Source organism: Apium graveolens, chromosome 8, assembly GCF_009905375.1.
Source record: "Apium graveolens cultivar Ventura chromosome 8, ASM990537v1, whole genome shotgun sequence".
Taxonomy (NCBI): Eukaryota; Viridiplantae; Streptophyta; class Magnoliopsida; order Apiales; family Apiaceae; genus Apium; species Apium graveolens.
Window position 1 is genome coordinate 77353983 of NC_133654.1, and position 12886 is coordinate 77366868.

The 12886-nt window shown below is 38.8% G+C and overlaps 1 protein-coding gene across 1 annotated transcript; it reads left to right on the forward strand.

The window, feature by feature from the left end:
• Positions 1-7336: 7336 nt before the first annotated feature.
• Positions 7337-9766, forward strand: LOC141679087 (uncharacterized). Its single transcript, XM_074485572.1, has 2 exons — positions 7337-9306; positions 9630-9766. The coding sequence occupies exons 1-2, from the start codon at positions 8157-8159 to the stop codon at positions 9662-9664; spliced, it is 1185 nt and encodes a 394-aa protein (XP_074341673.1). The 5' UTR covers positions 7337-8156; the 3' UTR covers positions 9665-9766.
• The last annotated feature ends 3120 nt before the right edge of the window (positions 9767-12886 follow it).

A 12886-nucleotide genomic window follows, 5' to 3' on the forward strand; every position in this document is an offset into this window, starting at 1 on the left:
TGCAGCATAATATGGATTTTGTGCAAATGGCATATTAGCATACTGTGCATTCAAATTGTGTGCATGCATAACATTTACAGGCATTATAGGCATGCTGGGAAATGAAGATGGTGCAGACATGAGAGCAGGCATAGCAAGTTTTCAATTAACAGACAAATGATTAACACTACCACACTTAACACATATCTTTCTTGGTGCATATTTATCAGGTGTGTAGTTGTTATGTTTGTTAATCCTACTTTCCCATTTCTATTGTTTTTCCTTTTTGACTCTGTTTTCACTTCAATATTCTCCAATCTGTCATTGAATTGCTTGATAGACAGATGACCTACATTGACTCTTTTGTTCTGTTTCACTTGACTTGTTTCTCCTGGAACAAAGTTCTTAGAAACTGATCCATATTTTTCATTCAACTTAGCTAGCTTAGCTTTTCTAACTGGCTTACTTACACTCAACGGATGTGGCTCATTGTCTTTCAACGGATAATCCTTTTGATTACTCGACGGATAATTTTCATCATCCGTCGAATCAACATCCGTTGAAAGTCCTTCAACCAGATTGGAATCAAGCTTCTCCTTGTTCTTTTTCCAGGCTGCATCATAAAAAGATTCTATACCTTGAACTTTAGTAATTTGAGCATGGACATCTCTAGATGATTTTCATGCCTTAATTACTTCTTGTTCTCGTTCAAGTTGCTTTCTTAAAATCTTCTCTTTCTTTAAGGATTCAGTTAGTTCATCCTTAGAAATCTTGCATTCTATTTTCAATTTTTCAAACTCAACAAATTGAGTCTCTAGCACATTATTTCTTTCACTTAAAAACACATTGTTCCCTTTAATTTTATTGTATTCTTTAGTGAGAGACTTGAGTGTAACACGCAGCTGATATAATTCAGTAGTCATGTCATTTATGGCATCATTACACTCAGCTTTAGATAAATGAGCTAGGTTGGTAGTGATTACCTGATTGCTTGATGAACTTGTCTCTATTTCATCAGATTTGGCCATAAGTGCTAGATTAACATAGCTTGTATCTTCATCCTCTTCCAATCCATCTGCAGCCCAGTCATTTTCTTATATAATGAAAGCCCTTTCCTTTTGCTTGAGCAACTCAAAGTATTTCTTCTTATAATCAACAGGCTCAAACTTCTTTTTGCCAGAATCAGGCTTTCTGCACTCACTAGCAAAATGACCTTCCAAGCTACACTTGAAACACTTGAATGTAGACTTATCAACCATGTTTCTGTTTGACTTAGCTGCTCCAAAATTCTTCTTGAATTTGAGCTTGGCAAATCTCCTGGATATTAAAGCAAGATGCTCATCTATGTCATCCATGTCATCTTGACTAAGATGGTCTTCATGTTCAGCTACTAGCCATTTTCTCTTGCCTTCACAAACTCTAGAGTTTGGTGCAGAATCAACAGCTTCAACAATTATCTCCTTCTCCTTTTCTTGCTCAGCAACTAATGTAATGGACCCTCCCTTCTTTCTTCCTTTCTCTATCTTCTCATCTTGCTTTATTTCAAGCTCATAGGTTTTTAGGATACCATACAGTCTATCTAAGGTGAACTCCTTGTAATCTTGAGAATTTCTCAATGAGACTGTCATAGGCTTCCATTCCTTTGGCAGAGATATAAGGATTTTGAGGTTTGAGTCTTTTGTTTGATAGACCCTTCCATGTAGTTTTAGAGCATTCCGTAGTTTTTGGAATCTACTGAAAATGTCAGTGAGTAACTCGCCTTCTTCACTATGGAAATGCTCATATTGCTGAATCAAGAGTTGCATTTTGTTCTCCCTTACTTGCTCAGTTCCATCACATATGACTTGAATTGTATCCCAAACATTCTTAGCAGTTTTGCAGTTTATGATGTTGTCAAACATGTCACTGTCAATACCATTAAATAAAATGTTCAGGGCCTTTTTATCTTTTTGAGCTTGTTCTCTGTATCAGACCATTCTGCTTGTGGATTTGGGACCGATGCTTCATGTTATAGCCAAAATTTGGTACGGAAGATATCCGGGTCAAATCCGGGTCGTAATAATTCAATTTGGGCGAACGCCAAGAGAACGGGTTTTCGCGGACCGCCAAGGGTGGACGGCCGAGGACGGACGACCAAGGAAGATCGGCCAAGAAAATGAGTTTTCGTGGCTGGGTTGGCACGAGGCCAAACCCTTAGACGGATTGGCACGAGGTAAAGTCCTCAGACAGGTTGGTGCGAGTCAAAGCCCTTGGACAGGTTGGCGCGAGCCAAAGCCCTTACCTTTGGACAAGTTAGGGTGCGCCCTCTTAATAAGAGAAATCAAAGGATTGATGACCAGGGCGACGCCAAGAGAAACACTTGGGCACGCCCTCACTCTCAGTCTGGCACAGAACTTGACTTGAACATGCTGCTTGATGGACTGCTTGGACACTTGGGGAAGAACAATCAATGAAAGCTTGGACAATAGAGAAGGCGTGCCCTCCCCTCAGGGAAGGAGGCGCATCCTCATGATGTAAAGGACCTTCAATGTGCTCTGGAAAGAGCGTAGGGCGCGCCCTATGTGGGAAATGATTTTGGACAGGTTCCAGACATGGCTGCTTGGACGGATTCCGTGAAAGGATCAAGGAAGATGGAGTTATTTATGACTAATGTATTTGATGCAGATACTCTATTGAAGAACTCCTTCCTGTAGCACATCTACAGGGAAGGCGGTGTCCGTGGTCAGAGACCTCCAGGGGTATGCCTGGACTGAAGGCCTCCTCTTGTAGTCAATGGGTGTCCTCATTGGGGATGTGGGGTGAAATATGCTGTGTGCTTTGGGAGCTCTGTCTCTGTAGTCAACGGGTGTCCTCGTTGGGAGACTTTGAAGTATCCTGCACTTTGCACCCAAAAGCTTGGGATCACTTGTCCTGTAATCTGGTTGGGGCTCCTTATCGGGGGACAAGGATGCGTCCAATATTTGGGGTGAACCGCGGCTATACCTGCGTCCGCAGACTAAAGAAACAGCTGGTAGCGGAGGGTTATCCTTGGGCAGGGAGATGCCTTATCCGTGAAGTCTCAAAGCCGCGGACGAGCCTTGGGCCTTTTTCGTTGGGCCTCATCTGCGGACATTCCTAAAACTAGTAGAAGACGGTTTCCAGTTGGTTTCCTACTGGGCCTCATGACAAGAAATCTAAGCCCGTTAGGTTTTTGTTCCCCAAGAACTACGTGGGCTTGATTCCCTATAAATAGGGATACGTAAAGTCACAGATTTTAAAGTAAGGGGGATAAGCGAGAGCCTAAGGAGCCACCACTAACCCTAAGCAATCTCAGCCCCCAATAATCACCACCACCAAACACTGTTCATCTTTTCCGACGAATACTGTTCATCGAATCCATCGATTACTGTTCACGTTTCCGACAAAGAACCACCGTCACAGATCTTGTTTCCGGCTACGAACCTCAAATTTTTTTGTTACCAAATTCCTCCGTCAACAAATTGGCGCTAGAAGGAGGGACTAATCAAGATCATAATCTTAGGAGGAAAAGATTTTTCATTATGATAAAGGTTCTTTAGAGCAAGATCCAAAGGATAACCATGATAAGGTTGCAGGCTGCGGTTATAAAGGAGATTCATGGACGGCGATTTCCAGCGACAAAGAAGATTCAAAGATGAAAATATTTGGCCGAGGAGTCTAGCGAGATCTAAGTTCAATTTGGATCTTAGGAAAGTTTTAAAGATGGGCTTTTGGTTGCTGTTACAGAATTACGGTTCTAGGTTTATTCGAAGATGACAACCTCTGATCAACAATGATGAACGAGGATAATCAGACGTTGGATCCGAGCAAGATCTGGAGGAGAAAACTTCATCTTCAGAAAGATCCCTTAGGGTAACAACCAACTACTTGTGTTTTTTATTTTAGTTATTCGTTCTTTGAACTTTTGAAGGAAGATAATTTGAGAGGAAAGATATGTTGATTGCATTGTGGATGAGAGACGCCTACATGCATAACTTCGAGTTATTCTTGCGGAGGGATCCAAGAAGTTCTGGTATGGAATACATATGAGGGATAATGATCTGATGATGTTGTTTATGAAATGGAAAAAGGATGACAACGATGGAGAAATTTTGCCCCGTGATCCTACGCATATGCTCCCTAGTTACCATGTGAATTTTAGGGAGTGGCATCGCGGACACGAGCGGGCGTCTCCACGAGATATAGATGGAAGGTATAATTGAGGCTATTGGAGAGATGACCAATAAGTATTGAATCCGTAGTATGGAAGGTACCCCTAGAGGAAGACGATACGATGTGCGCCACTCGGGGGTAGAGCACCTTTGGTGATTCCTTTGGCTTGGGATACACTTTGGGAGGAAGGCGTAACACGTGCTCAAAAGATAAAAGGAACACTCATACGCCCACAATAATACTCAGATTCAAGAAAACACTTTTGGTCAAGAAGGAAATCAAAACCAATCAATTTTGCCACAGGGAGAAGTGTGGACAAACACTTGGACGAATTATCGGCTTCCATCCTCGGGGGTGATTAGACGGCTCAACCATAACCTCGAGCCCAGGATAGCAGTCTGATATCCAAAATATTCCTTGAACTAAAATTTTCAACGAAGATGATTTGAAGAAATAACCCCCACACTTAGAAAGGAGAAAATGTCACTACAACTACTCAAACTCCGTCATCATTTTCTCGGCGAAGAGGAGAAGCCCCGTGATCTTACACGTGTGCCCCTTAATTCCTAAAGGAATCATGGGAGTGGAACCGCGGACACGAGCGAGCTCCTCCAAGGGACATAGTTGGAAGACGTGATTAGAATTATGAAAGAGAATATCGTGTAAGTTTGATCATCGAAATCCACCGAGAGGGATGCGGGGAGACGCGCCCTAGAGGTAGAATTCCTCTTATAATTCTCGTGGCTTCTCATAGTACTATACGAGAAAGACATAAGGTGCACCCTCAGAATGAGGAGAATGCCCCAGACCCGCGACAACATAAACATTAAGCAGAAGAGTAAATATATATTGCGTGCAACATACATATATATATGGAAAGAAGAGAACAAAAATGTAAGGTTCACTCCTTTCAAGTATAATAGTATTTCATGGTGATTAATGCTGAAGTAAAAGGTTATTAGTCACCTGCGTGGACATGGGAATGAAGTCATAAGGCGTATCTTTTTTATGAAAAATAGAACTTGGTGCATGAAAACATTAAATATTGTCATTGCGGAGCTCATACTTTATTACACACAACTAGGACGCGCCTTTAAAGAAAATGGGTTCAATAATTATTTACTGTGAAGAAGAAAAAAAAGTGTGGCATGTACGGGAGCAATACAAGAATGCTGAATTATGTCATCTATATAGCCATCTTAAAAATATTATTAGGTGTATATCAATGGTGGTTCAACTTTGATAATGCATGCCAAGAGAAAAATATATATACATACGTAGCCTGTACTACTCAAAAATCAATAGTATAAGCCAATTCATGTTGCACCATCACATATTATAGGGGAGAGTGAACTCAAGTACAAAACATACATGCAATCGTATGTTACAAGGCGCGTTCTCCGTAGTAGCGCGCCTGTAGAGCTCAGACACTTATCGATAAGTTAAGCAAAGCACCAATGATAGAAGGATGAAAAAGTAGTATATTTGGACGCATCCTGTTATAAATATGCCAGTGACAAATTGTAAAGACCAAACAAAGCAAAGGAAATAAGTTGGGTCAATTGAATACATAAGAAGCAATTGCGGTGATGGAGATAGGAAGAAAACACTGGATCAAAGACAAGATGGCTACACTGGCCCTGAGGTCGATGATCTCAGGAGACATGCCTGAGGTTAAAAGAAAACAAGTGTAGCATAGGGGTATTTTTATAAATACAGGGATCGTGTTTATATTTACAAATTTTTCCTTAAAATATTACACTGTAAAATCTCATAACCTCAGGTAGAGAACCTCAGGTCCAGTTTTCTCATAAATATATATACGTCAATTCTGGTTGTAAAGATAAGTGGAGGTTCGGGACTCTCAGGCTAAAGTTTGGGAAATTAGGTACATGAAGAAAGACGCGCCTTCTAATGGAATAAGGCGCGCCCTAGGAGAAAAGCATAAAATTTAAGCATGACCCCTGACTTCCTGATCAAAAGTTACATATTTCGTTAAAAGAAAAAAAAACATGTGCCCTTCAGATATATAAATGAAGAAATGGCATGGTAATATGCCTCAAAGGCGCCTTCAAAATATGTGAAAATAATTGGCTGGACAAGGAAAGAGTACTATGATATCTGGTTTTAAAATTGCAAAGAGCATGCACTAGTTATTTGATAAGAGTAAAAATAATAGAGGATGAAATGTGGTAGTAAAGTTGCAGGGTCCACGTGAAGATGCTACAAAATGACAGAAGATTGTCATTTCATTTTGCGGGAGGAAATGAACAAATGGATTAGGAGGATAATTTAATGGTGTTGACCATTAAAGAAGGGGCCCGCAATAATTGTTTTGCAACAATAAAAAGAGGTGCTGAGCTTTTATGTGTATACGTGATTGTGTACATATATCTACATATGGGAAGTTAATGTGGCGGGACCCTAGCATGAATAAAACAAATAAGAATTAAAATTGTAATGTGTAAATGAACATATCTACAATTGAGTCATTAAAGTTATATAAGGGAGTTGAAGCATGAGGGATTTCCTGACGATAAAAAAATGATCTATACGGAATGCTTTATAAGCTTCAAGGATTAAACGATGGAGCTCCCAAGAGAAAATATTAATATTAAATCAAAAGTATTAGACGCGTTTGTGGCAGGTAGTGTTGATTGAACCTTACGAGTTCCTGTTTTCAAAATAAGGCGCGCCTTTGATCACAGAAAAATGAATCTAAGGACGATATATTTATTTCAAAGGCATTTTGTTTAGATTCTGATTGCAGGAGCTGATTTGGATAGAAAAAGTTAAGAAACGGATGGAAAGATGCAACAAGATGCGACCTGCATTATGTTAGCTAGCTTTTTTTTATATAAAAAAATATATTAGTATGAAAATTGTAAAGAAAGGGCGCGCCCTATTGTCATCACAGGTAAAAAAGGATTTGTACGGAAAATGATCCGGTAACCGAGTCAAGAGTAAAGAACAAGTAAACAAAAGAACACACCTCACGTGAAGGTAAAAATTTTGCATGTGTTTACATAGTAACACTCATGCATGTCACATTTTAAGTCTTTCAGAAAGAGCACAGAAAAAATCAACTGGTTGCATTCATGATCATGGAAAGAATTGGTTGTCATCTTATATAAAAAAAATCTATATAGACGGTGTGCCCTTGTTAAAGAAAAAACGGAGTGTTATGGATTGAAGGAAGGATATAAGTACAAAGCAAAAGAGAAGATCTGAAGTAGCATCTTGAAGGAGGCTGAGGCTGAGGCTGAGGCTAAGGCTAAAGCGCAGGTGAGAAAATCTTGACAATTCATTATTGGCTTCGAGAAGAAAGAAAATTATACAGAGGTTCTGATGGAGCTGTAACTTAGCTAGCCACTAGTTTATCCCTTCTTTATTTTCTATTACTTAGTCAAAATAGTGAAACCAGTAGTTGCTTAGCTCGATAACAGAATCTCCTGCCCAGAGTGTGGCATTGTAAGTTATATATACTTTTTGTACAGTTCCATTATACCTCACCTGTAAATACACATTGTTTTGGATGTCAGTAAAGAAATCTTCATAGATTTTGCTTCTGTATATTCAGTAGTGTTTACATTTCTTGTGATTGTGTGAATCAATTATCCAACTTTCACATGGTATCAGAGCAGATAGTTATGCAATCACGATGAATTTCATCAAACACCTCGTATGCACTGAAAACACATCGGCAATTTCTACTTTCCGATCAAGTTCCGATCAGTCTACATATCTCAACGGTTAATTCTCTTCATCTTTTGGTATTTTTGATCTATTAACAACAATTCCGCATCTTATTACCATCGTTATCGATATTTCGTTTAGATTGAACTTTGTATACAAGATCTATGTTTCGTTTTGACTGATTTGTCTCTTCATATTGATTCTACATATCAATCTCTTTCTCGAAATCTCTCTCACTATATCTCAGACTATCTTATATTTTTTGGTTTTCTGTAATCAATTCGTTCGCTACTTTAATCGCTCGATCAGAAATGGCAGAAACTAGTAATAATGAGAATCAAGATCGTTCCACTTCTTCTCATTGTCATTATACAGTATCAAATTCATCGTTAGAACAGGACAATCCATTGCATCTACACTCATCTGATAATCCAGGCATGAAACTAGTCAACGATCCTTTTGATGGATCAGGTTTTAGTAATTGGAAAAGGTCTATGATCATCGCTCTTTCAGCGCGTAACAAACTCGGTTTTGTAGACGGTTCTCTAACTTGTCCTGAGATCGGTTCTAATTCTCATAAAAGCTGGCAAAGATGTAACGATATGGTTATATCATGGATTCTTGGAGCTCTTTCCAAAACTCTAGGAAGAAGTGTGATTTACTGCAATTCTGCTCATCAGATCTGGCTTGAACTTGAAGAGAGATACGGAGTTTCTAGTGGTGCTCAACTCTTTGGCCTTCAAAAGGAGCTGAATGAAATTTCCCAGGGCAATAATAATATAGCTGATTTCTTCACCAAGATTAAAATGCTTTGGGATGACATTGATGCTCTAGGTCTAATTCCTACCTGTACTTGTGGCTGTAAGTGTGGAGCTTCACATAAAATGTCAAAATTTCAGCAAGATCAGAGAGTAATTCAGTTTTTAATGGGATTAAATGATTCTTATGCAATGATGAGGGGTTCAATTCTCATGAAGTCTCCTCTGCCTTCAATTAGCCAAGTCTACTGTCTTTTGCTCCAAGAGGAATCTCAAAGAGAAATTCATTCAAGTGGACATTTCATGTCTGACTCGGCTTCTCTAAATGCTAATACCTCAAGGTTCACTAGATCACCTTCAACTGCAGGACAATTCCCGAAGAGGACTGGTTTTGATCCTAAGAAATCTTCTCTGCATTGCAACTATTGCAAGAAAACTGGTCATACAATTGATAAATGCTATAAAATCCATGGTTTCCCTCCTGATTTTAAATTTACCAAGTCTAACAGGATTGTTGCTAATGTTGATGCTAGTAACACCTCAGAAAATGCAGCTCCAAGTCAGATTGTTAACAATTCCTCCGTACCTGCAGTACCAGCAAATTCTGGTAATTCTAATTTGTCGCCTGAGTTATGCTCACAACTGATCAACATGCTTAAATCAGTGCAAATGGATGATACTCCTTCTGCTGCCAATTTTGCTGGTAATATCCTATCTTCAACTTCTTCTTCCACTAGTAATTCTAGCGTCAATTGGATTATTGACAGTGGTGCTAGTGACCACATGTGTTCACAACTTAGTTTATTCTCACATATAACTAAACTTGTTCACCCTATCATTGTCTCCTTACCTAATGGTCAAAATGTCAATATTTTCTTTACTGGACAAGTGCCTTTAATAGATAATGTTGTTCTGGAGAAAGTACTATACGTCCCCTCTTTCAAATTCAACCTGTTATCTGTTAGCAGACTTACTAAGCATTTGAATTGTAGTGTCAGCTTTTCTGATAGCGTTTGCTATATGCAGGGCTGTTCTCTGAGGAAGCCACTGGAAATTGGTAATTCTCAGAGAGGGCTTTACATTCTTCCTTCCAAAGTCTCAACAACTTCTGCAATATCTACTCTTCCATCTTCAAACAACTCTAGTTGTAATTCAAAGTCTCATATTGTAAACTCTATTAATTCTGTTTCTTCTTGTAATGTTGATGCACTCTTATGGCATCGTAGACTTGGTCATTTGCCAATGAATAAGCTCAAAACTCTTTCTATATGTACTGTGAATGTAAATGATCAGTTTTTCTGTGATGTTTGTTCTAAATCTAGGCAACACAGACTTCCTTTTCCTCACAGTATAATTCACACAAAAAGGAAGTTTGAATTAATACACATAGACATATGGGGACCCTATAAGGTGTCTACTTATAATCATTACAAGTATTTTTTAACTATTGTTGATGACTACACTAGAGTGACATGGACACATCTCTTGAGCAGTAAAAGCAATGCTTTTACTTTTCTTAAACACTTTATTGCTTTGGTTGAGAATCAATTTCACGAAAACATCTGTTCCATTAGATCTAACAATGCTTTAGAGTTAGGTTTTAGTCAAGAAGCTTCTTCATTCTTTCTCTCCAAAGGTATACATCATCAAACTTCTTGCGCTTATACTCCACAACAAAATGGTGTTGTGGAGAGAAAGCATAAACATCTTCTTGAAACTTCCAGGCTCTTCTTTTTCAATCTAACCTTCCCATCAAGTACTGGGGTGAATGTGTACTCACTGCTACACATCTTATAAATAGATTTCCTTCAAAACTCTTAGGTGGTGTGTCTCCATATGAAATGTTTTTCAATGATGTACCTTCTTACACAAATTTAAGACCATTTGGCTGTCTAGCATATATCTGCACACCTAAAGTACACAGAGATAAGTTCTCTGCAAGAGCCATCCCCTGTGTTTTCTTAGGTTATCCTTTTGGTAAAAAGGCATACAAATTTCTCAGTTTGGAGAATTTTTCTATACAAATTTCTAGGGATGCTATATTTTATGGGAAAATCTTTCCTTATGTCAAATCTACCGTCTCCCATTTTATTCCTACTCCTATGCCTGATCATGATTCTTTCCCTGTTTATTCTCAATAAAATCAACAAACTGTACCTAATTCTCATACCACCACTACACCTAATTTTTCTCCCACTGATACACAGTCATCTTTCACTCCTCCTGATTCTCCGGTCACTGATACACCTGATGTTATCCCACTTATCAGAAAATCTTCCAGACCTCACAAACCTCCTTCTTATTTACAAGACTACATACATTTCACTAATCATGTCACTTGCACACCTAGTTTTTGTTCTTGTACACTTACCTCTCTCTGCACCACATCTCCAAATCCATCATCATCTACTTTTTGTTGTAACGTTACAACTCCTTTTAATCCAATTCCTGAACCCCGGACATATGATGAGGCTTCACAATATCCTGAATGGCAGAATGCCATTGCTGCTGAGTTTTCTGCTCTGGAAGCAAATAACACTTGGTCTCTTGTTCCACTTCCACCAGGTAAGAAAGCTATTTCTTGCAAATGGGTATTCAAAATCAAACACCATGCTGATGGTTCTATAGAACGTTACAAAGCTCGTCTTGTAGTCAAATGATTTACTCAAAAAGAAGGGGTAGATTATACTGAAACATTTTCTCCGGTTGTCAAAATGACAACTGTTCGAACCTTGGTCGCTGTAGCTGTTAAGAAAGGCTGGCATATGTCTCAATTGGATGTTAACAATATTTTCCTTCATGGATATCTTCACGAGGATGTGTACATGAAGCCTCCTCCTGCCTTCATCTTTATGATCTTACTCTAGTCTGCAAATTAATTAAATCGCTCTATGGCTTGAAACAGGCTTCTAGAGAATGGCACAAGAAATTGAGTGTTTTTCTACTTTCTAATGGATACAGTTGTTCTCAGAATGATCATTCTCTTTTCTACAAGAAACAGGGGTCTCTGGTAGTTTTTCTTGCTGTTTATGTCGATGATATCCTAGTTGTTGGTGATGATATAGATGAGATATATTCTATAAAACAATGTTTGGATTCTAAGTTCAAGATCAAGGATTTGGGGAATCTCCATTATTTTTTGGGCCTCGAATTTCAACAGGTTCCTGATGGTGTCATTTTATCTCAAAGAAAATTTGCTATGGATTTAATTGCTGAGTTTGACTGCTTGGATGTTTCTTCTGTTATCAGTCCTCTTGATTTGTCCGTTAAACTCACTCATGACTCTGGTTCTCTGTTCTCAGATCCATCTTCCTATAGAAAACTTGTTGGTAAGCTCAATTATCTCACCAATACTAGACCTGACCTCTCCTTTTGTGTTCAACACTTAAGTCAGTTCATGGCCTCCCCTAGACAGCCTCACTGGGATGCTGCGATTCATGTCTTACGGTATCTTAAAGGCAATCCTTCTCAAGGTATCTTGTTTAATTCCAGACCTTCTTATCATATCGAAGCCTACTGTGATGCTGATTGGGCAGCCTGTCCACATACACGCAAGTCTGTTAGTGGTTATGTTGTTTTACTAGGAGGTAGCCTCATTTCTTGGAAATCAAAGAAATAACATACTGTTTCTTTATCATCTACAGAGGCTGAATATCGATCCATTCGCAGGGTCACTGCTGAACTTGCTTGGTTGTCTCGTTTGTTATCTGATTTGCAGGTTCCTAATATTGTTCCTATTTCTGTCAAATGTGATAACCAAGCGGCTATCTACATAGCTAAGAATCCGGTTTTTCACGAACGAACAAAGCATATTGAACTGGACTGTCATTTTGTTCGTAAAAAATTAGCTTCTGGCCTCATATCTCTTTCTTATACTCCCACTTTGCATCAATTGGCCGATGTCTTTACAAAGCCTCTCCCTGGTGTTCACAATCACAGCATTCTTTCCAAGTTGGGGTTAAATTCTTCACCCTCCAACTTGAGGGGGGTGATGGAGCTGTAACTTAGCTAGCCACTAGTTTATCCCTTCTTTATTTTCTATTACTTAGTCAAAATAGTGAAACCAGTAGTTGCTTAGCTGGATAACAGAATCTCCTGCCCAGAGTCTGGCATTGTAAGTTATATATACTTTTTGTACAGTTCCATTATACCTCACCTGTAAATACAGGTTATTTTGGATGTCAGTAAAGAAATCTTCATAGATTTTGCTTCTGTATATTCAGTAGTGTTTACATTTCTTGTGATTGTGTGAATCAATTATCCAACTTTCACAGGTTCGGCTC